Raw genomic sequence first — 26,669 nt, forward strand, 5'->3', positions numbered from 1 at the left:
TATTGAATAGTTCAAGTGGAATTGAAAACATTGCCTCGCATTTTAGTTGTTCACTTTATTAGTAAGCCAATTTCAAATGTCTCTCTTGCCCTCTATTTCTGTTCTCAAGTGTCTGAGTATATTGAACAACAAAGCAATCATTTGTATAAGAGAAAAGCTAAAAACAGGGAATTTCTGAAGAGTGCTCCATGTTGAAGCATGCTGTATTTTTGATGTTAACTTACAGATTGTGATTCAAATGTAAATTCAAATAATCCAGTTCTCCAGACAGATATATGGCAAAGTATAGTCTTTGTTGTATTAATAATACTGTCTCACAACTGAAAGCTTTCTTTTTGTTGTTGGTTTTTAACTTCTCATACTACAGTTCACAAGAGCTGATTCATAATATTTCTTATTAGATTTGAGCCTAATCTTTGGTTTATCAAAACTAGTGAGTGTTTGCAGCCTTGGAATATGTGAAATTATATCATTTCTGAATTTCCAAGAAATGTAAGGGTTAATTACTCCCTGCTGCAAAAGTATATTTTTCTTCCCAAGTTGGCATACTTACTAAAGGCAACTTTACCTCACAATTATAGCTATAGCATTGTACTGTAGTTTGTTAAAAACTGAAAATTCTAGCCGCAGCATTTGGGTTTTTTTTATCTTAGTGAAAAATATAAACTTTTATATATCTTTTTCTATTGACCTTTCTGTTGTCAGCTTGCACACAATGCAACCAAAGTGAAGCTATACGCTACAAAAGATACAAGAAGCAATTTCAAACCTTTCCTATTAGTATGGGACCTTGGTGAACTCTAGCTTATGTAGTGATGTGTCTATCTATTTTAATGAAAAGGTTTTTGCAATGTTCTGTATTAAGGCCGAACATTTCATATTTCTACTTAAGAAAGGCTTGCATAAGTGCTTAAAATGCACTCATACAGAACAAGGTCAACACAAAATATAACAAGTACCAACAGCCATTTGTCTATTCTGAACATTGATATGCAGTAGTCCCTATGGTACCATGAAAGGAAAAAGTGATGCTATATTAGGGGAAATGGTTGCTTACTGCATCTGTAATAGCATTTCTACTTTTCTGTATAATCAATTGAGCTTGGGACTGGTCTTATCATGTAGCTGGGGAGTGTGGGGAGAACAGAGAACCATTTAAAGCAAAAAAAAATTACAGCCTTTATTTTTTAAACAATTAAATGTTAATCATTGATTTCCACCCTTGGCTTCCTGGCAGCAGTCTTCTGAATGTTTGGCTGCATGGAATAGGCTATCTTCCTCTCATATATGTTGGCGTGTAAGCTATCAACACTATTGGTTAAAATTAGATAGGTTTCCCTGGTTTTCTTCTTTCTCTTGATTAATTGAATAATAATAATACTTTATATACTGCCCTATCTCCTCAGGGGACTCAGAGCGATTTCCAGCATATCAGGAAACATACAGTCAGTTAAAACATACAGCAATTTAAAACATTTTAAACATAACAAAATGCATAAAATAGATAATCATACAACACGTAATTAGTTATATTGATACATTGTTTTGCTTTCAGTAGATATGCATTTCTTCTCACTTCTGTCCTCACAATCATTATATACGTCAGGTTAATAGGAGAGAGAATGAATGGCCATCCATTGAATTTCATACCCTCCAAATTCTAAAGCAGGGGTTCTCAAACCTTTTCAGCCACTGAGACCTTTTGAAGCAAAAGTTTCTCGTGGAGCCCCAAGAAATATTTATATATTACACTAGCTGTGCCCGGCCACGCGTTGCTGTGGCGAAGTATGGTGGTATGGGAAATAAAGTATTGAGGAATTGGTGGTAGTTAAGGTAAAGGGTAAACGTTTTCCCCTGACATTAAGTCCAGTCGTGTCCGACTCTGGGGGTTGGGGCTCATCTCCATTTCTAAGCTGAAGAGCCGGCGTTGTCCGTAGACACCTCCAAGGTCATGTGGCCGGCATGACTGCATGGAGCACTGTTACCTTCCCGCCGGAGCAGTATCTATTCATCTACTCTCATTTGTGAGGCCTAACTCTGCCTGTCCTCTGGGCTGAGTGGGTTGCTAGGAGACCAAGTGGGTGGAGCTTAGCCTTCTAACTGGCAGCAATTGGATAAAAACAATTACAGTAGAGTCTCACTTATCCAACATAAACGGGCCAGCAGAACGTTGGATAAGCGAATATGTTGGAAAATGAGAGATAATAATAATAATAATAATAATAATAATAATAATAATAAGTTTATTTGTATCCAGCCTCCATCTCCCCCGAAGGGGACTCGGGGTGGCTTACAGCAAAATCAAAATACAAACAATGATAAAATATAAAACATCAGGACAAAAACAAAACCAATAAAAAATATACACAATAAGTTAAAAAACACAACGCAGAATTAAAACATCAGGTTAAAAACAATGAGGTTGCAATAGTGGATAAGCAAAGTGTACGGTGCACATTATGGGTAACAAATTCATAAATAGATAAAGTGCATTAGAATCATTTAAGAGATTAAGAAAAAGCCTATTAAACATCAAAATAGGTTATGATTTTACAAATTAAGCACCAAAACATCATGTTGTACAACAAATTTGACAGAAAAAAGTAGTTCATTACACATTAATGCTATGTAGTAATTACTGTATTTACGAATTTAGCACCAAAATATCACAATGCATTGAAAACATTGACTACAGAAACGCGTTGGATAATCCAGAATGTTGGATAAGTGAGACTCTACTGTATTCCTCTCCCTCTAATTAGGACATTATTTTTCTCTTCTTTGTGTTGTATGAACGTAGAGGCATGGATGAGGGGTTGTGCTGTCAAGTTTAGTGTTTCTGGGATGTGTAGTTTTGTTGTTTTGTCCTAGGCCGAAATTTCATTACCCTTTTATATATATAGATTATGTCATGCAGGAAAAGTGCAATCAAAGTACCCCCAACAGATGGCCACCCAGCCTTCGTAATAATAATAATAATAATAATAATAATAATAATAATAATAATACCCCCAGGTGACATACAATTTAATTCAAGAACGTATATGCTAGAAAATGCCTAAGTAAAAACAGTAAGGAGAAAGTTACCTTTTATGCTTTACCTATGACTCCATACTGACTGTTTTTCTCTATTCCCAAATCTCAAAGAACAGTCTTTTAAACAAAAGCCACGCTATTGTCTTTAATTCCCCCAGGATGTTACTATTCCACTTCTGCCAAAACTATACTGTGATAGCATCTATTTATTATATTCGGAGACACTCATTGCAGTTCATTTCTCACTCTCTGTCAAGAGGGCTGAGTGCACTACCTTTCCCATCCATGCTCTCCTCTGTAGGGAGCACACTACAGCTGACAGCTCCGGTTACATTCCTTCTTCAGTACAACTTTGAGTATGCTCATTACTTTTCTTCTTCCTCTCATTTCCTTCCCCACCTAATAAATTACTTATAGTTCAGTATTAATAATGGTAAAAGTTTGATATATAGATTTAGTGCAGTAGTTACCATCAGCACCACAAAGAAGGCTCTTAAACAACACAGCATTAAAATTATTATTATTATTATTATTATTATTATTATTATTATTATTATTATTATCATCATCATCATATTTATACCCCACTTTATCTCTTCTGCAAGAGACTCAAAGTGGCTTAACATAAAAGCATCAACATATGATTTAAAATATGCAAATATGCAAACATTAAAACAGGATTAAATATAAACAGTATTAGACACTCCCAATTAAAAACTATTGAAACATATTCAAAGTTAAAAAGCACAGCACCCCCTGACTGGATCTTAAAAACTTTTTTCTTTAAAAGTCTGTCTGAATAAAAAGTTTTTAGCCTGCCACTGGAAGGACAGCAGGGAGGGGGCTATTCTGACTTCCCTGGGCAGGGAGTTCCAGAGTTGAGGGGCAGCCACCGAGAAGGAAGGCCTGCTCTCTTGTTCCCACCAATTGAGCTTGAGATGGAGGTGGGACTGAGAGAAGAGCCTCTCCTGAAGATCTCAGGGTCCGGACAAGTTTATACAAGGGAATGCGGTCGACCAAATAGACTGGACCTGAACCGTCTGTGGTTTTAAAGGTCATAGCCAGCACTTTGAATTGTGCCCAGTAACAGACTGGCAGCCAGTGGAGCTGCTGCACAAGGGGGTTATTGTTTTCCTGTAGCCAGCCCGTTGGCAACCTTGCTGCAGCTCTTTGGACCAGCTGAAGTTTCCAAGCACTCTTCAGAGGCAGCCCCACATAGAGCTTGTTACAGTAATCCATCAATTACTCCATCAAAAAGTAAAAGCAAACCATTCTCCAGTGATAAACTATTTAAAGGGGAAAAGCATAACTACGTCTTTTAGAAAGATCTTTCTGGTTGTATTACTACATAGCAGAAGACAGATACTGTTTGTGTATATATTTAAAACTTTTACTAGAGTAAATACTGCAAATGATGGATGTTGTGATGCAACCACTTTTGTACTGCAGGTTAATGGTGTTATTAGGTGTTCTGAGATTGGTACATGTGGAGAGCGGTGTGTTGCTAATTTCTTTACAACAACGATATTCACTGGCAGTTTGATGAAGTACTGAGACTTACCACTTCTTCACTCATGCTGTGGAAATATCTGTGGTTTTGGGTGGATTAAACTTCATTTCGTTTGCTTTTATCTGGACTGTTTCTGAAATCAGACTCTAATTTAGAACTAGCAGAGCTTCCTTGAGTTTAAAGAAAAAGGTAGCACAGAGGATATTACTCTCTGTCCAGACTGCAACTAGACATTTGTTTGTCATGGTACAACTAAATTTGCAACTATAAAGTTGTTCATCTTGGTTACTGAAGTATAGGTAATTATTGTAATACTATAGCTGAAAATTTAGGGCAATAAATTGTTTAGTGTGAATAAATCTGTGGCAGATCCAGACATTAGAATGTCCTCTGTATTGCTGATGATGAAGACATCTAATATTAATTACCTTAGCTTTTGTGAGGGAACTTAGATTTGTTTATGAGCATTCTTACTACTGAGAAGATGAAGACTAATTGAAAAGGAAGTTCAATGGAGTCACTTTGAAGGGGATTTAAGCCTCACACTGCACTTTGAACAGGGGTAGACATGTCAGCTGAGGTCCAAGAAGTGCTCCTAAGATACAGAAACCAAGCAGCAAGGGAGCCCAGAAGCATGAGTAATCATTAATACAACGGGGAGAGCAGGCAATCGACTCAGAAAACAAAACATAATGGAAGGGTAGATATAGAAGGTGTGAGGAAAAGGGCAAAAGAAACAAGAGGTGCTTGTTGTAGGCAAAAAGGATGTCTGCGGAAATACTCCATTAATTTCAAGTCACACAACTGTTGTGCAAGTAGGCGGGACAAGAAACGAAATCTACAAATTCAACTTAAGAGCAAACCTACAGGACCTATCTTGTTTGTAACTTGGGGACTGCCTATTCTAAGTTTAATTAGGTTATCATTTTAAAAGATTTTTTAAATAATGAAAATATGATTATTATATCCTTTATATAGTGTCAATAAGAAGGATCTGTTTGAATGTTAGATCTACTTTATAAGCGAATCTGAAGATACTTTCTGATCCTCAACACAGTTGTTGTTTCAAATAGGCTTTTGGTTCATAAAACTCAAACTATTCTGAATAACATAGGATTGCTATAAAGATGACAGTCTCAGAGACAAATTCCTGCTAGAGGTTAAGAAACTAAGTAGTTGTCCTTGTTTCAAGGACTGGAAATGTTGCCAGTTAAAAAGTGAAAGAGAATGAATACATCAGTCACTACTCCCTTGAAATGGCAGTTTTATACAGGCACACACAGATCCACACACTGGAATATATGTGACATCATGTATGGCATTTTAAAATCATTGTTATTTATTTTGAAGTTTATTAAATGCATAGATTTGTTTCTATGAGCAGTGCCAACATTATTTGTGATAACATCAACATTTTAACTTCTTCTTTTTGCTTATTTTAGTAGCCAAGGATGTCAATATTTTCTTTGACGAATTAGAAGGTATAACCAGCCCTTCCAAAGATGATGATTCTTTGCTTCACCATGGTAACTTGACCAGTACGTCAGATGATACTAGTAGACTGGAAGCAGTGGGAGAGGTAAGAACCATATCTATATAGATATAGATACACATTCACATATTTTTATGGGACATTATTACTGAGATTTTAAATTATCTCTGAGGTTTTTTTTCAACAGTATGTTCTTTGGTTACCGGTACTTGAAAATGACTTGGCAGTCACAATTGCAGAACTAATGCTCATGAATGCAAAATGCCTCCCTTATTGTTTAATTAAATACAGATAGTGGAGAAGTTCTCAATGTCATATGCCTTGTGATTTATGCTCTAGAGCAGGGGTTCTTGAGCTTTTAAAGCTGTGGGGCCCCTTTTGAAGGAAAAGTTTCTCATGGAGACCCAATAAACTTTGGGACACAGGAGGGACACTATTGCATTTTAGAATTTGTCAGATGGGCCGGGCCAGTGGTGGATGGATAGAGAATGTTTGTGTGAACTAACTGAAAAAAACAAAACAAATTCTTATGCACACTGCACATATCTTGTTTGTAGTGCAAAAAAGAAAGAAAGAAAGAATAATACAATATTTAAAATGAAGATCAATTTTAACCAACTTAAACTTAACAGTATTTCAGTGGAAGGCCCAAGGGGCCATCCAGTCCAACCACCTTTATTCTGCCGTGCAGGAAAAGAACAATGAAAGCACCCCCCCCCCCCCCGAACAGATGGCTATCCAACCTTGTAATAATAATGATAATAATAATAACAGGAAAGAACAATGAAAGCACCCCCAACTGATGGCCATCCAACCTTGTAATAATAATAATAATGATAATAATAATAACAACAGGAAAAGAACAATGAAAGCACCCCCAACAGATGGCCATCCAGCCTTGTAATAGTAATGATAATAATAATAACAACAGCAAGAGCAACCACAAGAGCAACCACAGGGGTCATCCTGTCCTACCCCCTTCTGCCATGCAGGAAAACCACAATCAAAGCACTCCCAACAGATGGCCACCCAAAGTTTGTAACAACAACAACAACATGAGCAACCCTATCCAGTCCTAACCTATTCTACCACGCAAGGGAAGCTTGCCAGGCCGTGCACATGATCAGGCTCTGAAGGCCTCATGTGCCCCGCAGAGCCGCTGACTATACTTTGTGGCGCACAGGTTGAGAACCGCTGCTCTAGAGTAAAACAAGTACATTGATCAAACTCTTGTTTCTAACATACACAGTGCAAGGCATGTCAAATGAGATTTATTATTCAAATGGACTTGTACTCATCAGGTCATTGTGATGGTCTAGTGATATTTCACTGGTTTTTTTTTTTTTGGTCTAGTGACAGTTGATAGTTCCTAAGCATACTCTGGAGTTTAGTTTGAACTTTAAATATGCTATCCAAGATGCTGAATTATATGATCAATAAGTAAAAGACCAGAATGGATTGGCTATCAGTGGGATGTGGAGGTGATGGGGTTCCCCCTCCCTGCCTCCTGAAGCTCCCATACGTCCTCGATATCTGCCCCATTGGGCTGGAAAATCACTTGGGATCACAGAGGAAAGGGCAAAGAGAAGGAAAATGTCCTTTCATGCTAGAAAATATCCATTAGTACACCCCTGGGATTTAACCCAGATTTTTGATTTCTCATGCCAGGTACAGTAGAGTCTCACTTATCCAACACAAACGGGCCAGCAGAACGTTGGATAAGCAAATATGTTGAATAATAAGGAGAGATTAAGGAGAAGCCTATTAAACATCAAATTAAGTTATGATTTTACAAATTAAGCACCAAAACATCATGTTATACAACAAATTTGACAGAAAAAGTAGTTCGATATGCAGTAATGCTACATAGTAATTACTGTATTTACAAATTTAGCACCAAAATATCACGATGTATTGAAAACATTGACTACAAAAATGAGTTGGATAATCCAGAACGTTGGATAAGCGAATGTTGGATAAGTGAGATTCTACTGTATTTTAAATCCTCTTTTTAAAAAAATGTTCTAAAATATGCCTTTCTAGGAGAGGAACAATTCACTTCTCCTACCATGAACTTTCTGTACTATAAAATAGAGAATATTTAAAATATTTTATGTGTAATTATTTATAACTACGTGCATCTGTAGAGCAATGAAGTCTGTGCTGTTTCTCATGACTATTGTCTCTTATCTCTTAAAATTGGATGGTTTCTTTGGTTTTAGAACATTTAAAAAATGATTGTTTCTACTTCTTTAATGTTTTAAAAGCACTTTTAGCAATTGTGTCATCACTTTAGGAGTCTGTTGGGCTGAAAGCTGATAAACAATAATCTTGAATAAATAAATGAAAATAAAATATGTTGACAACCAACTGCTGAAAACAATCACTCTAATGTTATCTTAGAAAAAGCGTTTTCCAGGCTGTTGTCAAACTTTGGATTAATTAACTAGATTTTACAGCTTTTATACATTCCTGTTTCTTGCAACATTTTACAGAATTTCTTTCTCCTTCCCAAAGTCAAAGACCTATAATGGAGTTCCCCCACTGACACACACACAGCAGAAATGGTGATCTTCCCCATGGTGGCTATCTCCAATATCATTATCTCTAAGAAAATATTTTTACCTGGATTTATGGGAGGGAGTTTATATGTTCACACTAATAGCTTTTATTTATCTAACATAATTAGGAGCATGCAGGTATTTGGCCATTTGTGTTCACTTACTCATGGCAAGCAAATAGAGACGTCTTCTAAATTTTCTGGACCTATGGTGGTGCAGTGGGTTAAACCACTAAGCTGCTGAATTTGCTGATCGAAAGGTCGGTGGTTCGAATCCAGGGAGCGGGGTGAGCTCCCGCTGTTAGGCCCAGCTTCTGCCAACCTAGCAGTTTGAAAACATGCAAATGTGAGTAGATCAATAGGTACCGCACCAGCGGGAAAGTAAAGGCGCTCCATGCAGTCATGCCAGTCACATGACCTAGGAGATGTCTATGGACAATGCTGACTCTTCGGCTTAGAAATTGAGATAAGCACCAACCCTCAGAGTAGGACATGAATAAACTTAATGTCAGGGAAAACCTTTACCATATCCCTACAGTACCAGCATGTGGCATAGTTTTTGCATTGGACTTTGACTTTGGAGATCAGAGTTAGATTCCTTGCTCTTCATGGATAATAAGCAAACAATAACAAGGAAGAGGAATCATGCAGGAAGAAGGATCATGCAGACTTCTAGATACTGTTGGACTGCAATTGCCAGGGTTATGTCATGTGCCAGAAAAGGTTAAATGCCTCTCTTGGAAGCCTTTAGGAATGGCAATTCATTTGAAATACATTGTAATACCCAATACAATTCATTTGAAATACATTGTAATACCCAATTATCATTAAAGGACACATTTTTTAAAAAGACAGAAATGGGCTTCCTTCCACTTCTGGTATTTCAGGCAGTTTAATTGACCCCAGTGCAGAAAATCAGGCCACAGATGCACTACAGTTGCCTTAATCCTTCTCCATTGACTACTGACTGCAGGTGATGAAAGATGAAATCCAACAACACACTCCCTACCTCTAACACAATGGAATATGTTCTGCTGGAACTAGACAAGCATGTCCCTTCCAGGATAATCTTTGTCAAAATAATATGTCCGAGATCAAAGACTAATTTGTCCTCTTTTGAACAGTCTCACCTGGTAGAAGGTAATGATGAAGATATTGAAGTGCTGGTGGATCTGAGTGTTGGGGGACTTCTTTCTCTGCGAAAAAGTGATTAGTTTCATCATCACTTCAAAATGAATTTGGAAAACATTTTGTTTCAAGTGCACAGTGAGTTAAAATAGGGAGGAATTATGTATTTCTGCAGAGTTACAGATAATTTTAGTGATAGCAGATAGTTGGTCATATTGAGGAAATGTCTTATAAGGTAAGCTGCACAACTTTAAGCAAGGCAAAAATGCATCCTTTGAATGTTTTGCTCAGCCAGCAATTTTTCCCCCTTCATCACTCACATTTGATACATGCTGAGCCTGGGATCATGTTTTTTGTGATATATGTGCTGTTGTGAGCAATAATGGTTCTAGTGATGGACTTAGTCAGAAGTTCTGCTGTTGCAGCATAAGCCAAAATAAAACTGATTTCAATGTCCCATAGGAAGGAAGTATCACCAAAGTTTTACTCAGGAACACTTTTTTAATTCTCTCTCAAACAAACAGGGCAGATACAATCAAAAAACACATTGAGATGGGGAAAGAGACAAAAGCTTGAGAAAAAAGAAGTACATGAGGTTTTTGATTTTAAACTTCTTCTTTAGTTCATGTAATTATTAGTCATTAGCTCAGATGAGTCTAGGAGACAAAAATAATACCAAAAAATAATTCCTGCACCTAGGAATATTGAGCCCAGCATCAAGATATAAATATTTTTTCTTCATTTCATTTCAATTTTCATTAAACTTGTGCACCAGCTGTGCCCATATCTTGAGCTACCAGACTTGGCCATGGTAGTCCATGCCTTAGTCACATCCCGTTTGGACTACTGCAACACTCTCTACGAGGGGCTGGCTTTGAAGACAGTTCGGAAGCTGAAATTAGTATAGAGCTTGGTGGCTAGATTGCTAACTGCCCTACCGTAAGAGGATAACTCCCATGCTGTGACAGTTCCATTGGTTGCAGGTCCGGGATAAATACAAAGTGCTGGCCATCACCTATAAAGCCCTAAATGGTTTGGGTCCAGGCTATTTGTACAGCTGCATTGCTCTATATAGCCTATCTTGTGCACTGCGGTCAGCAGAGAAGGCCCTGCTCTCAGTCCCACATCTGTCTCAATCTCGGCTGGTGGGAACAAGACACGGGGTCTTCTCCATGATCTCTCCCCGTCTCGGGAACTCCCTCCCTAAAGAAATAAAAATGGCCCCACCCTCCTCTCCTTTAAGAAACTTCTGAAAACACACTTATGCACTTTAGCATATGGAGAGAAGGAAGATTAAGATACTATTGCACTGGAATGCTAGCGAATCCATTTGCACTATTTGTTGGCTATGATACATTTTAATAAACACCTATGTGAGCCATTTTAAATACAATTAATGCTTAACTGTTTTTAATGATATATATTTTTAATGTTTACACATGTCCTCGTTTATTGTCTAATTTGGTCTATTTCTACCTAGTCCCCATTTCAACATTTAATTCTTTCATTATAACTTCACTGTTAATTATTATTAATTTATTATTTTCTATTATTTCTGATGTTGCTTTTTACTTTGTAAGGCATTGAATGTTTGCCTGTTTTTGTATTGTAAACCGCCCTGAGTCCTTTTTGGGAGAGAGGTACAGTCTAGAAATAAAGTTTTATTATTATTATTACTACTACTACTATTAAAAACCGTCTATGGGGACTAAGCACAGTGAGAGACAGAGCTGGCCCTACAATTAGATCAGCATGGTTATGTCAGGCAATAAATGCCTTGAAAGAAGTGGAAGTTGTTAGTGATTTAGGACTAAACTCAATTGCTTGTCCTAATTAAAATAGACCCATTGAAAATAATGAATTTATGGAAGTGTTGACATACCATTTGCCATTGATTGAATCGATCACCTCTACTGACAATTAGATTTGGACTATCATTGATTATTAATGTATTTCACTGTCCAAGAGTAGGACACAGTTTGTGCCATCTTTTTTAATTAACGTACCAAAATAATTTGGCTGGTATTGAGAGAGGATTGCTCCATGACTGGTTGTAAGAGCATTTGCTATTCTATCTCATTAGATATTATGTTATATACTGTAACATTTTTCTGCCTTGATTTCTATAAAACTGCCAAAACACCTAGCCAGCAAGATTCAGCATGATAGTACAATAGCAACATTTTTTTAAAAATTGTTGTTTCAGATAACAATAAGAATAGGATAAAAAATACAAACTATCGTACAATAAAGTGTAAAGCCTGTACTGCATAAAAAGAGCAGAAATCACGTTGCAACTCCAGAAGTCCTTGTCAGTGTGAGAACTGAAGGAAGTCACTGTCCAAAAACATCTGATGGACAATAAGATTTCCATCCTAGTACAGAATATAATGAATGCGTTGATAATTTTTCCCCTTTTCACAGGTAATACCAGAGAAAAATAAATGCAGTGGGCTGTATTTTAGGGATGGGAAATATCGAATTGATTACATCTTGGTGTACAGAAAATCCAACCCACAAACTGAGAAAAGAGAAGTGTTTGAACGAAATATCAGAGCAGAAGGACTTCAAATGGAGAAAGAGGTAGGAGTTCTTCGTTGATGAAAGATTTTCAAAACTCAAAGCTTCTTACTGGCTCTACAAACAGATTGCTACTAAATTAGCATCTAATGCAAATGATTTAAAGAGTGAAATGTATCCAAATGATAAGATGTAAAAAAAATTCATCCATGAGATCTTTGCATTCCTCTACAGTAAAGAAACTGTTGGGCATGTTAGTTCTAACTGTGAGAATCTAAACTTTTCAATTTACATTTGCCCATTTATAATCATAAGGTAAGCTGCAAAAGCCTTACTGCTAACATATTTTGTGAATCTACATCAGGAATGCCCCCCTGGTGGTGCAGCAGATTAAACCGCTGAGCTGCTGAACTTGCTGACCAAAGTTTGGCGGTTCGAATCCTGGGAGTGGGGTGAGCTCCCGCTGTTAGCCCCAGCTTCTGGCAACCTAGTTCAAAAACATGCAAATGTGAGTAGATCAATAAGTACCGCTGCAACAGGAAGGTAACATGACCTTGGAGGTGTCTACATATAACGCCGGCTCTTTGACTTAGAAATGGAGATAAGCACCAACCTCCAGAGTCAGACACGACTGGACTTAATGTCAGGGGAAACCTTTACCTACATCAGGAATAGTATAGGTAAGTTTCATACAAAGCCTCTTTGTTGTTCCCTAGGAATAGTTAATCCCTGTCCTCTGCCCATCCTTGCCAAGCAGCTTGTGCCCTTGTGCTGGCTGAGCTGCTGACCTTAAGGTTGGATTGCTGACCTGAAGGTTACCGGTTCAAATCTGCGAGACAGGGTGAGCTCCCGTCAGTCAGCTCTAGCTTGCGGGGACATGAGAGATGCTTCCCAGCTAATACATTGGGTATCCAGCTGCAACCAGCTGCAATGAATCACTATGACCTGGAGGTCATGAGTTCAAGGCCCGCTCGGAGCCTATGTTTGTCTTGTCTTTGTTCTATGTTAAAAGGCATTGAATGTCTGCCTATATGTGTAATGTGATCCGCCCTGAGTCCCCTTCGGGGTGAGAAGGGCGGAATATAAATTCTGTAAATAAATAAATATCCTCTGGGCAACGTCTCTGTAGACAGCCAATTCTCTCACACAAGAAGCGACATTCAGCATGTTCTCAAGTCACTCCTGACATGATAAAAAATGTGTCAGTTCTCCTTTATTCACACTAACATATAATATGATTATCACATGGAAACTATAGATGTATATTGGCATCAGAAGTCTTCAGCGATGAAAGATATTCTCACTATGATGAATATTTGACATTACAGAATTGTAACAGTATAGAACAGTCCTGTGTGTGTAGTGTTATAATACAGAGTTGTAGTAGGATTGTACTAAGACTTCATCATACTTGCCTAAATCAGGGTCCTAGAATGTGTCCACACCACCTTCAGGACAGAACCCCATGCTAGACATCACACAACATTGTGTGACTTCCAGCGGAGGCTCCACCCCAAACTAGGGTAGAAGTGTCATTGGACACTTCCCCCAGAATACGGGGGCCTCTCTGCGAGGGGGGACACTTTCCCCATGTGAAGGGGAAAGCGTCGCCGAGAGGGAGCTTCACTCAGGGTGACAGATTTGTCCTTCCTTCTCTCTCTTTGGTCGCAGGGCCTTTCTGATGAGGCCCTTAGTTCTGCTCCATTTCCGCCCATTGTTTAATCTAGGTACTAGACTCATACAATCTGTACAAAAATAAATTAGATGTGAATGCCACTTTGAATCCCACCCATGGGAGAAAAGCAGGATAGAAATGAATTAATCATCATCATCTACACTTTGAAGAAACCCTGTGTGATCTGTATCAGAAAACATATACTTGTTGATCAACAGGAGTTAATGAGGTAAAAGCATTTTATTATAGAGGGAAGATAATATGCTTTCAGAATCAGATAGTAAAACAGACTGTATTGTCTGTGTTATTCCTTTGTATATTTCCGCCATGGTATGTGATGACTGTATGTGTAAGCTGTTTGGTCCAGGGCCTTTCTGAGAATATTGTGTTTCCAAAATGTAATATTGGTTAAGAGAAATTTAAAATATTAATCAAATGAGTAGAGTAACCCAAGCAAGAATGAGTCGTGCAGCTTGCTTAGGAGGTCTTGAATTTGTTCACCCTTGTGTGTTAAATAATAAAGTAGATTATGTCACGTAGCTACTGGGTTATTCTTATCTTGTAGTAGCTGGATTAAAACATGAAGGGGTCATTCAAAGTACCTTATTTAACATAATGTAAAATGTGCTCTTCCATGGATATCATCAAGTAGAATCATTCACTTTTTGATTTTCACTGACAAAGAAACAATGAGTGTTTGGAATATATTGACTTATTAGGCAGTGTAGCATGAATGCATCTTTCTAATATTTTAATATGAAATGCATTCATTTTATTTGCAACTGTGCCTCCCTTTTCCTACAGTTCCTCTTTTTGTGTGTGATTTGCATATTAAGTGAGCCATTTCATTATTAAGAATGTTTTGTTTCATTGTCTTCTTGATATCCAGGTCTAATTCTCATTAGCTTCATGAATTGCCATGTACACTGTGTAAAATTGGACATTTCTCAATTTTTAAAGCTCCACAACAAATGAAATTATATTTGATGTTTGTTTAATCATAGTCCCATATGCATCTTGTCAGCTTACCAGTGAAGTGTCCCTCAGGGCGTATTTTGGTGATGGTGTTTTCTTACCTGTTATTCTCCTTTGTTGAATTGAACAGCAGTACACTTACACTGTCATTCAGAGAACTTTACAATAATGTAAAGTTTTCCACTTTACATTATAGTTTCCTATTTATTTATTTTTGTATGTAAATGTTGGAACTGTATAACTTTGTAAGAACATTAAGATGTTTTTCTGTTTCCCTTTTGGGATTGAGTTGCACAAGGTCTGCCAAAACAAATTTTAAAAGGAAGACATTGATGGTGGGCAGAGCCACTTAAGGTTATTTGACTCACTACCCCATTATATATACGATTTTAAAGGGAAGGCAAAGAGACTGGCATGCACCCCAGAGAGGAGGCTTGAGGGACAGGAGGGAAGGCAGGGAGATAGGTGCATGCTCGAGAGAGGTGGTGCTGGGGACAAACCATGTTATTTGAATAGATACGGGAAGGAGAAAACTGCAAGTGTGATCTGATTCATACATATCCATTCCAGTATGTATCTAGTCCTCAAAAGCCATGCAGGAAAGGTATTTCCCACTTTGAGTGTGATAAGGCCTATAATGATGCTGTGGTTTAGATCAGCGTTTCTCAACTTGGGGGTCAGAACCCCTGGGGAGGGGTCATGAGGGGAGTGTCAGAGGGGTCGCCAAAGACCAGTATTTTCTGTTGGTCATGGGGGTTCTGTGTGGGAAATTTGGCCCAATTCTATCGTTGGTGGGGTTCAAGGAATTCTTTGATTGTAAGTGAACTATTTATCCCAGCAACTACAACTCCTAAATGTCAAGATCTATTTCCCCCAAACTCCACCAGTGTTTAGATTTGAGCATATTGGGTATATGTGCCAAGTTTGGTCCAGATCTATCATTGTTTGAGTCCACAGTGCTCTCTGGATGTAGGTGAACTGCAACTTTCGAACTCAAGGTCAATGCCCACCAAACTCTTCCAGTATTTCCTGTTGGTCATGAGAGCTCTGTGTGCCAAGTTTGGTTCAGTTCCATCGTTGGTTAAGTTCAGAATGCTCTTTGATTGTACGTGAACTATAAATCCCAGCAACTACAACTCCAAAATGAAAAAATCAACCCCCCCCCCCCCAACCCCACCAGTATTCAAATTTGGCCATATCGGGAATTTGTGCCAAATTTTGTCCAGTGAATGAAAATACATCCTGCATATCAGATATTTACATTACGATTCAAATCAGTAGCAATATTACGGTTATGAAGTAGCAACGAAAATAATTTTATGGTTGAGGGGAAACACCACAACATGAGGAACAGTATTAAGGGGTCACAGCATTAGGAAGGTTGAAAACCATTGGTTTAGATGTGTATAGCAAAGCTGCACGTGCTGAATTGTGTGTGTGAAAAGGTGCTCTGGGAGCTGTTCAGAGCTGGCTTGGCAATAGCTCTGCTTAGAGCCATAATACTGTTGTTCAAAGCAGTTCTCTGGGAGTCCTTGCTATGAATACAGCTTTAATATATTCAAAAAAGAAGGAAGTGGTTTTATCTATATCCCTTTTTCATAATGTTTTGGCTTATAAATGAAAAGGCAATTTGCAAAATGTAGCAAGGAGGGGACTGGGGAGAAATCAATATGGCGGATGATTTAAAATAAACTGGGAACAATCCAGAGAATTAAGTGCATGTTAAAACCTTTTCAAATGCAACATTATACATTTAACTGACTTGCTTTTAAGAAGGAATCACATGAGCACCTGCACAGAGAAATTGGTTGGTGACTCAACAATCATTTTAACTCTTCCACAGATCTATAAATAGGACACAACAGAAATCAAGGGTTCCTTTCACAGTTCCCTGTATCTGGCTGTTTCTGTATTTGTGAGCCAAGTTAGAAGCTGTAATATATACATAACCTTTCTAGTCTTCTTTTTACTTTCTAAGTATTGTTCCATTAGTCTGTCTTTCTGAAATGAAGACTAGACACTTACTTCAGAACACATGTTTTTTATTTTGCACTGCTCTGAAAAACACGACTATTTTTCAGTGAAACCTGCTAGGAAGACCTAGAAAAACTATTGTTTGTTTGCTTTGGTAAAGGATTCAGATAATATTTGTACTGAAAAACACACACACACACATATACATAAAGAGAAAGGAAGCAGGCAGGAAGCAGGCTGCTGCCTCCCCCAGGCAGGAAGCAGCCAGGCTTTGAAGCTGCAAGGCTTCAAAGCTGGATCAACAGCAAATACTTGCCACCACATGCACAAGTTGCGGCATGTTCACCTTCTTTGCACAACAGCTACGCAACTACACCTGCACCAAGTGTAAACAGATGACTCTGATGGAGCAGAGGATCCAACAACTCGAGGCCCGCATTAAGACCCTTAAGGACATTCAGGCACTTGAGCTGTTCTTGGACACTGCACAACACGCTGCTGTAGATCTGCAACCTGCATCACACCAACACCACCATGATCAGGAACTTTATGGGGAGATCAACTCAAAGGTAGACAACCCACAGGCTTGGAAGGAGGTCACCCATAGAAAGAGACACAGGACCAGGCAGCCTCCACAGAACTCCTCTGCTCAGTTGGAATTACACAACAGATTCCAAATTCTTACACCACTAACATACAATCAGGAAACACATCTTGTGGAGGACCACAGTTACTTAGATACCACTCAGTGGGCCACTCTTGATCAATGCGCAGGGGATAGCCCTGATGGGGACAGTGCATCACCACATTCACACTTATGTAACCATGCAAGTGCTCCATCCCCAATCGTGGACCAGACACAGCAGGAACACCCTTGGGAGAGTGATGGGCTCTTGGACTCATCTCAATGGATTGTCATTGATGAATGCTCTGGGGATGTCGAGGAGGATGGCAACACTTTACACCCACACGATTCACTTCAACTGGAACACTCTTCAGGGGACATACACACTGTCTTGCACAAAAGGGACCCTGTCAATCCTCAAAGGAAACAGGTCTTGGTAGTAGGTGACTCCCTCCTTAGAGGAACAGAAGCCATCATTTCCAGACCGGATGGGATGGCTCGAGAAACATGCTGCCTCCCGGGGGCAAAAATACACCATATCACTCAGAGGCTCAGCAGGCTCCTAAAGCCCCTTCACCCTCCCCACCTTATGTTGATTCATGTAGGAGCCAATGACACCGCTAGGCATACTTTTCAAAAGATCACAAATGATTTTCGAGCTCTGGGAACAAAGCTAAAACTGTATAATGTACATGTGATCTTTTCATCCCTCCTCCCCGTTGTAGGACACGGCTCTACAAGGGCCAGAAAAATAGTACAGGTCAATAACTGGCTCAGAAAATGGTGTCAAGAGGAGCATTTTGGATTCCTTGACCATGGTCTACTCTTCCAAGAGGATGGACTACTGGCAAGTGATGGGGTGCATCTCACACAAGTAGGAAAACATCTTTCTGCACACAGACTCACAAACCTCATCAGGTGCACTTTAAACTAGATCCACTGGGGGAGGGGAACAACAGCCTGGCGAACACTATATTACCCACGACCACAGGGAACCGCCAAAAGGCTAAACGGAGGGCTGCAGAAACACAGCAAGGACCAAGTACAGAGAGCACAACAATCCCAAATAAACAGCTCGAGGGGAGGTCACAGGGGCTTACATGTCTTTACACTAATGCTCAGAGCATGGGAAATAAGCAAGACGAACTCCAACTCTTAGCACAGCACCACACATACGATGTCATAGGCATCACTGAAACCTGGTGGGATGACTCCCATCACTGGAATTTAACCATTGCGGGCTATAACCTCTTTCACAGAAATAGAACAAAGGGGAGAGGAGGGGGAGTAGCTTTATATGTCAAAAGCAGTTACGTTGCAGAAGAAATGCAAGACTGTAATCCGGGAAACCAGCTTGAAAGCATCTGGATAAGAATCAAGGGAACCGGGACTCAAAAAGATCTTGTCGTGGGTGTCTACTACAGACCTCCGAGTCAGGATGAAGGACTTGATGAAGCCTTCTGTCAACAGCTGACCAAACAGGCACAAAGAAGAGATATAGTAGTCATGGGCGATTTCAATTATCCCGATATCTGCTGGAAAACAAACTCAGCCAAGAGTACAAAGTCCAACAAATTCCTCACTTGCCTTGCAGACAGTTTTATGGTCCAGAAGGTAGAAGAGGCAACAAGAGGATCAGCAACTCTTGATCTAATCTTAACAAATGTGGAAGACCTGATCAATACAGTTGAAGTGGTTGGATTCTTAGGGGCAAGTGACCATGTGCTCCTGGAGTTTGCAATACAAAGGAATGCTGAAACTAAGACAACTCAAACACGCATTCTCGACTTTAAGAGAGCTGACTTCCAAAAAATGAAGGAATTACTGAGCGGCATTCCATGGACACCAATATTAAAAAACAAGGGAGTTAAGGATGGATGGGAGTTTTTCAAAAGTGAAATACTCAAGGCGCAAATGCAAACAGTGCCAACAAAGAAGAAAAATAAGACAAGTGCAAAGAAGCCAGAATGGATGTCCAAAGAACTTCTAACTGAGCTAAAGCTCAAAAGTGACATGCACAAGAAGTGGAAAAGGGGAGAAATCACCAAAGAAGAATTCAAACGTATAGCCAACACCTGTAGGGAAAAGGTTCGCAAGGCTAAAGCGCAAAATGAGCTCAGGCTTGCCAGGGACATAAAAAACAACAAAAAAGGCTTTTTTGCTTACGTTGGTAGAAAAAGGAAGAAAAAGGAGGCGATAGGGCCTCTGCAAGGAGAAGATGGGGTGATGGCGACAGGGGACAGGGAAAAGGCAGAACTGCTCAATGCCTTCTTTACCTCGGTCTTCTCACAAAAAGAAAGCCATATTCAACCTCAGCAACATGGAATGGACGAAAGATTGGGGGAAATCCAACCCCAAATAGGGAAACAAGTTGTCCAGGAACACCTGAACTCTCTAAACGAATTCAAGTCCCCAGGGCCAGATCAGCTACATCCAAGAGTATTGAAGGAATTAGCGGAAGTTATTTCAGAACCACTAGCAATTATCTTCGAGAGTTCTTGGAGAACGGGAGAAGTCCCAGCAGATTGGAGGAGGGCGAATGTGGTCCCTATCTTCAAGAAGGGAAAAAAGAACGACCCAAACAATTACCGTCCGGTCAGCCTCACATCGATACCAGTCAAGATTCTGGAAAAGATCATTAAGGAAGTGGTGTGCGAACACTTAGAAACAAATGCGGTCATTGCTAATAGTCAACACGGATTTACAAAAAACAAGTCATGCCAGACTAATCTGATCTCTTTTTTCGATAGAGTTACGAGTTGGGTCGATACAGGGAATGCTGTGGATGTAGCCTACCTGGATTTCAGTAAGGCCTTCGACAAAGTCCCCCACGACCTTCTGGCAAATAAACTAGTAAAATGTGGGCTAGACAAAACTACGGTTAGGTGGATTTGTAATTGGCTAAGCGAACGAACCCAAAGGGTGCTCACCAATGCGTCGTCTTCATCATGGAAAGAAGTGACAAGTGGAGTTCCGCAGGGCTCCGTCCTGGGCCCAGTTCTGTTCAACATCTTTATTAACGACTTAGACGAAGGGTTAGAAGGCACGATCATCAAGTTTGCAGATGACACCAAACTGGGAGGGATAGCTAACACTCCAGAAGACAGGAGCAGAATTCAAAACGATCTTGACAGACTAGAGAGATGGGCCGAAACTAACAAAATGAAGTTCAACAGGGACAAATGCAAGATACTTCATTTCGGCAGAAAAAATGGAAATCAAAGATACAGAATGGGGGACGCCTGGCTTGACAGCAGTGTGTGCGAAAAAGACCTTGGAGTCCTTGTGGACAACAAGTTAAACATGAGCCAACAATGTGATGCAGCAGCTAAAAAAGCCAACGGGATTCTGGCCTGCATAAATAGGGGAATAGCATCTAGATCCAGGGAAGTCATGCTCCCCCTCTATTCTGCCTTGGTCAGACCACACCTGGAATACTGCGTCCAATTTTGGGCACCGCAGATGAAGGGAGATGTTGACAAGCTGGAAAGCGTCCAGAGGAGGGCGACTAAAATGATTAAGGGTCTGGAGAACAAGCCCTATGAGGAGCGGCTTAAAGAGCTTGGCATGTTTAGCCTGCAGAAGAGAAGGCTGAGAGGAGACATGATAGCCATGTACAAATACGTGAGGGGAAGTCATAGGGAGGAGGGAGCAAGCTTGTTTTCTGCTGCCCTGCAGACTAGGACACGGAACAATGGCTTCAAACTACAGGAAAGGAGATTCCACCTGAACATCAGGAAGAACTTCCTCACTGTGAGGGCTGTTTGACAGTGGAACTCTCTCCCCCGGGCTGTGGTGGAGGCTCCTTCCTTGGAGGCTTTTAAGCAGAGGCTGGATGGCCATCTGTCGGGGGTGCTTTGAATGCGATTTCCTGCTTCTTGGCAGGGGGTTGGACTGGATGGCCCATGAGGTCTCTTCCAACTCTACTATTCTATTATTCTATGATTCTATTCAGTGCTAATGAACATAGCCAACTGCAACATTCACACTTGCCTCCAACAGACAAGGGTTCTTTCCCTCACCCTGAACATTCCACACATATAAAAATCCCACTTGCCTAGTTTCCAACAGACCTCAGAACCTCTGAAGATGCCTGACATAGATGTGGGTGAAACATCAGGAGAGAATCCTTCTGGAACATGGTCACACAGCCTGGAAAACTCAAAGCAACCCAAAGAAAAAGGAGGTTTTTGGTTTTTTTTTAAGCGTGTGTTGTTGAACAAAGAGGAATTAATTGTGCATGAAGGATGTGTGCATCATTATTTTGAACAAAGAGATTTTAAAACATCTGAGATTGATAATTTCTGTTAACAAAATCTTTTTGAAATACACTCTCACTTAAGGCTTCAAGACTGTGCCTTTGTTCAGATACAATCACAGCCATTTAGTTTGATCCACTTATTTTTCCTCCCTGCAAGAGGTTGTATCCAGAATTTCCTTTCAGGGAATAGGGTTTTCCCTTGAGTGCAACTCTCCTTTCATGAATGGAAGCCCCCCTCATTAGTGGTGTGACACTAGATATAGACCATTATTTGCTAGATGACAAATTCCTCCAATTAGGGGGAAGAGCACAATTCAAAAGAAGGTGACACTAATATGAGGTGGATAATCATGCACAGGGTGCACATAAGATCATATCTTGCTGTGTGTATTGCTAATAATGAAGAAACAAGGAGAAATTATAATTATTTGTCTTATTAATTCCTGCCAGTTAATTATAACTTCATGAGTAAGAGGAATGACATCCTCCCTATAAGTTTGGCAACTGCTAACTTGAAAACAGTTTTAAAGGACTCTAGCAAATAAATAGACTTTTGTATTATGGTACCTGTGTGATTTAATAAGAGGCAATAGCACTTTGCCTCTATTGCCAGACAATAATGAACAAAGCATAAGTCAAAAGCAAAATGCTAACTACTTGGCTGGATGCTGTCGGGGGTGCTTTGAATGCGATTTCCTGCTTCTTGGCAGGGGGTTGGACTGGATGGCGCATGAGGTCTCTCCCAACTCTACAATTCTATGATTCTATGATTCTACTTAAATGGGTGGAGGTATCTGTAGATCTGTAGACTGTGTGGATCGTAATAAATTGTGGCAAATTCTTGATGATATGGGGATACCAAGTCACCTTGTCTGTCTCTGAGGAACCTGTATAACGACCAAGTAGCAACAGTCAGAACAGACCACGGAACAACAGACTGGTTCAAGATTGGAAAGGAGTACGGCAGGGCTGTATCCTCTCACCCTACCTATTCAACTGTATGCAGGACACATCATATGATGTGCAGGGCTTGATGAATCCATGGCTGGAGTTAAAATTCCTGGAAGAAACATTAACAACCTTAGATATGCAGATGATACCACTCTGATGGCTGAAAGGGTGAAAGAAGAAAGTGCAAAAGCTGGGTTGCAGCTAAACGGGGGGCGGGGGGGGGGCAAGATTATGGCAACCAGAGTGATTGATAACTGTCAGATAGGGGGGGAAACATGGAGGCAGTGATAGACTTTATATTTCTAGGCACAAAGATTACTGCAGACATGGACTGCAGCTAGGAAATCAGAAGATGTTTATTTTATCGACCAATCTCAATAAAATAGTGAAGAGTAGAGACATCACACTGGCAACGAAGGTCCGCATAGTTAAAGCAATGGTATTCTCCAAAGTAACCTATGTATGTGAGAGCTGGACCATTAAGAAGGCTGAGCGAAGAAAGATAGATGCTTTTGAACTGTGGTGTTGGAGGAAAATTCTGAGTGCCTTGGACTGCAAGAAGATCCAGCCAGTCCATCCTCCAGGAAATAATGCCCTGCTGCTCACTGGAGGGAAGGATATTAGAGGCAAAGATGAAGTACTTTGGCCACATAATGAGAAGACAGGAAAGCTTGGAGAAGAGAATGATGCTGAGGAAAACAGAAGGAAAAAAGAAGAGGGGCTGACCAAGGGCAGGATGGATGGATGGTATCCTTGACGTGACTGGCTTGACCTTGAAGGAGCTGGTAGTGGCGACGGCTGACAGGGAGCTCTGGCGTGGGTTGGTTCATGAGGTCACGAAGAGTCGGAAGCGACTGAATGAATAAACAACATCTGTAGAGCAGAAGTGGGAATCATGAAATTCTCCAAATGTTGCTGCACCGCAGCTACAAGCATTCCTGACCTCTGGCCATGCTGGCTGGGGGCAAATGAAAATTGCAGTCCAGCATCTGAAGGCCATCCAATCCTCACATGTGCTTTAAAACAAGAATGTATGGTTCCAAAAAGAGAGAGAAATCAATCTGTCTGATCCTCCATCCCGGCTCCAGCCTCAGCATCTTCCAAGCTATCTTCCTCATTGCTTCCTGCTGTAGCCTTCAGACCTTTCAGTTCAACAGTGCTAACTTAGAATAAGATGAATGGTCACATTGCCCATAAGAATGAACATTGTAAACCTTTCATCTAAATAAAAATGAAAACGTTGTCACTATAGGCATCAAAATGTCACCAGTGAGCCTTTAACTGTCTTCTTGCATTCTGACCTTAAACAATAAATGGCATATCTTGGCAGCATAAAAGAATTGAACAGTGCAATAGCCACTCAGTGCCAAAAGCTCTTTCTTACTTTTGTAAATATTAGTACGATGGACATTTTAAAGGAAAACATATTCAGCATCTTCCTAGATGTGGTGCATAGTATTAATAATTGCTGTACCACAATTTTAACAATGGCCCCATCTACACTGCCATATAATCCAGTTTCTGAATGCAGATTAACTGCATTGAACTAGATTATATGGCAGTGTAGACTCATATAATCCAATTCAAATCAGTTGATCTGCTTTCTGAAACTGGCTTGTATGGCAGTGTAGATCCAGCCCAAATTAAGCTGTTTGACCTTTCCTGGGGCATCTGTAAAGAAAAATAAATTGTAATCTATGTTACTGGAAGGACAAATTATATCTAAATACAGAATCCAAATGACCATTTTTGACACAAAACTTCACAATAGTCTTGACAAAGTAGCTGTTTGCTATTGCAATAAGTGTACGTGTGTATATATTTGAATACGAATATATATTTGAATATGTTTTAATGGTTTTCAACTAAATTGTTTGAATACTGCTTATGTTTAATTCTGTTTTAGTGTCTGCATAATTGTATATTTTAAATTGTATGCTAATGCTTTTATGTTAAGCCGCTTCAAGTCTCCTTCGGGAGAGATAAAGTGGGGTGCATACTGTGTGTGTGTGTGTGTGTGTGTGTGTGTGTGTGTGTGTATATGTGAAATTTTAAACAATTTGTATTTTTGAATTTCTTAGTCCAAGAAAATATACTTATGAGCCAATTTTGATCAAACTTAATATTTCGATTTAATCTGATATCCCAAAACCTTTTGTGCATATTCAAGATTGATATGTAAACTCTGGTCTTTTTTGTGAAATTGCTGTTCAAGGTCCATATTGCATGGAATTTGGTATAGAACAAATTTTGGGGATTGTATATGCTAACAATTAAGTGCTAGTTTCATTCAAATCATGAGTGAAATCACCAATAACAACCCAGGCAAGGTTATACACTTTAGTCAATAAATCATTATCTATTTACATATAAATGATGTCATTTTTTTGTTCGTCTCTATTACATTCATTCAGACTTAACTGCACAGTATGCAGGCAGGATGTTTTTTCCATTTCCTAGCAGAAAGTAGTTCTCTTTCCTCCCTGTGCATAACATAGAGTATTCTAGCTCTTGCTATAAGGAAAGATCGCTACCCTGAATGGCATTGATTCAGATATTTTTAAAACTGCATTCATCTCCACTGAAATTGATGGGCCGGATTTGGAAGTGCTTCATCATAAGCAGAAAGCTTCTTTGGCAAAGAGAAGGGCTTTTCTTGTCTTAGCATATATTGTATGAGAAATGCAATTGAAATATGGCCATATAATAATATTACAGTACAATATCAGCCAGCAGAAACAGGTAACTGAGTTTCTGTTCTGGGAAGTTTTCTAGTTAACTTTTCTGTTCCAATTTGCACAACAGTGCCATCATCAAAATATCTTCTATTCACTTATCTTTTGATTTACTCTGCTGGAACAAAGGTTACATAGATTTTCTCATGAATTTTATTGGGATGCTAATGGAACTAACCTATCCCGAATTCAACACATTTACAAGGTTCTTAGACATAGAACAAGATCTTAGATTCTAGATATTCATTCTTGTTACTCTGATAATCGTTCTACAGTCACTTGCTTGCCCTTTTTTCCCCTTGCCCTTTTCAGTTCTAGGATGAATTATTATAATCACTTGTGACTTTTTAATGTAGTCTGTGATGCATTATGAACCATCTCATAGTGAGTAGCTTACCTAATTTTTCTCTTACACTGAGTTGTTATGCATAAATCATTGTATATCCAATTATTTTTTCCAACTCGTGGCTTATGATACAGACATTTTAATTCTTGCAGTTTATTATGAAGGACTTGAGGGGTTTATATCCATCTATTTGCAGTGACATCGAATAGTTTCATATACTTACATCAACATCATCACCTACCTCTTCTGAATAACATAAATAAGAAAGAAATTACAAATGAGAGGTGAACACTGTCATCTCCTGGTCATTCATCACAGATTTCTGTGGCCAGCCCACCTGAGAGAGAGGAATGTGTATAAATAACAGTTAAGCCTTGGCACAAAAACCTAAAATACTGGATCTTAAATAGGATTGCATTCTGAGAAAATGGCTTGTTCTGTTGCTACGAGTTGGAATTAAACTATCCTTACTTAGTTTTCTAAAAAAACGTATTAACTATTTAATACCGGTAAATCTTGCAAAAACAAAGATCTGAGGAATAGTTCTGTTTTATTGCAACTGATCAGAGATATACAATTTTCTGAGCTGTAATTATTTTCCTACCGTGTTGAGATCTTGTGTTGCAGCAAACAAACAAAAACCCGTGACTTTCAGAATCTAAGTTGTGTTTGCAAAGCTGGCAGTTAGAAAATATATATTGTAGACTCAGCAAATCTGAAATGGGTCACTGGGAAGGAATTCACATTGAGTCACCATGCCACTGTTCGCATTTTTTGTGTGCCTTTTCTTATATAATCCACACATCACTGACTTCGGTTCTAGCTTTTAGTTTCTTGTTCACAGTAGATGCAGTTAACAACACATATTTGAGACAAGTGAT

General features: G+C 39.4%; 1 protein-coding gene across 3 annotated transcripts in view; it reads left to right on the forward strand.

Annotated features, from left to right (window-relative positions):
- The window catches only part of ano4 (anoctamin 4), a 106,661-nt gene that overhangs the window by 9,303 nt on the left and 70,689 nt on the right, over nt 1-26,669 (forward strand). For all 3 annotated transcript variants that reach the window (XM_062980975.1, XM_062980976.1, XM_062980977.1), the window contains 2 exons: nt 5,989-6,125; nt 12,151-12,309. In XM_062980975.1, coding sequence (XP_062837045.1) covers nt 5,989-6,125; nt 12,151-12,309 — 296 coding nt within the window. The remainder of the gene's footprint in view (nt 1-5,988; nt 6,126-12,150; nt 12,310-26,669) is intronic.

Source organism: Anolis carolinensis, chromosome 5, assembly GCF_035594765.1.
Source record: "Anolis carolinensis isolate JA03-04 chromosome 5, rAnoCar3.1.pri, whole genome shotgun sequence".
NCBI lineage: Eukaryota > Metazoa > Chordata > Lepidosauria > Squamata > Dactyloidae > Anolis > Anolis carolinensis.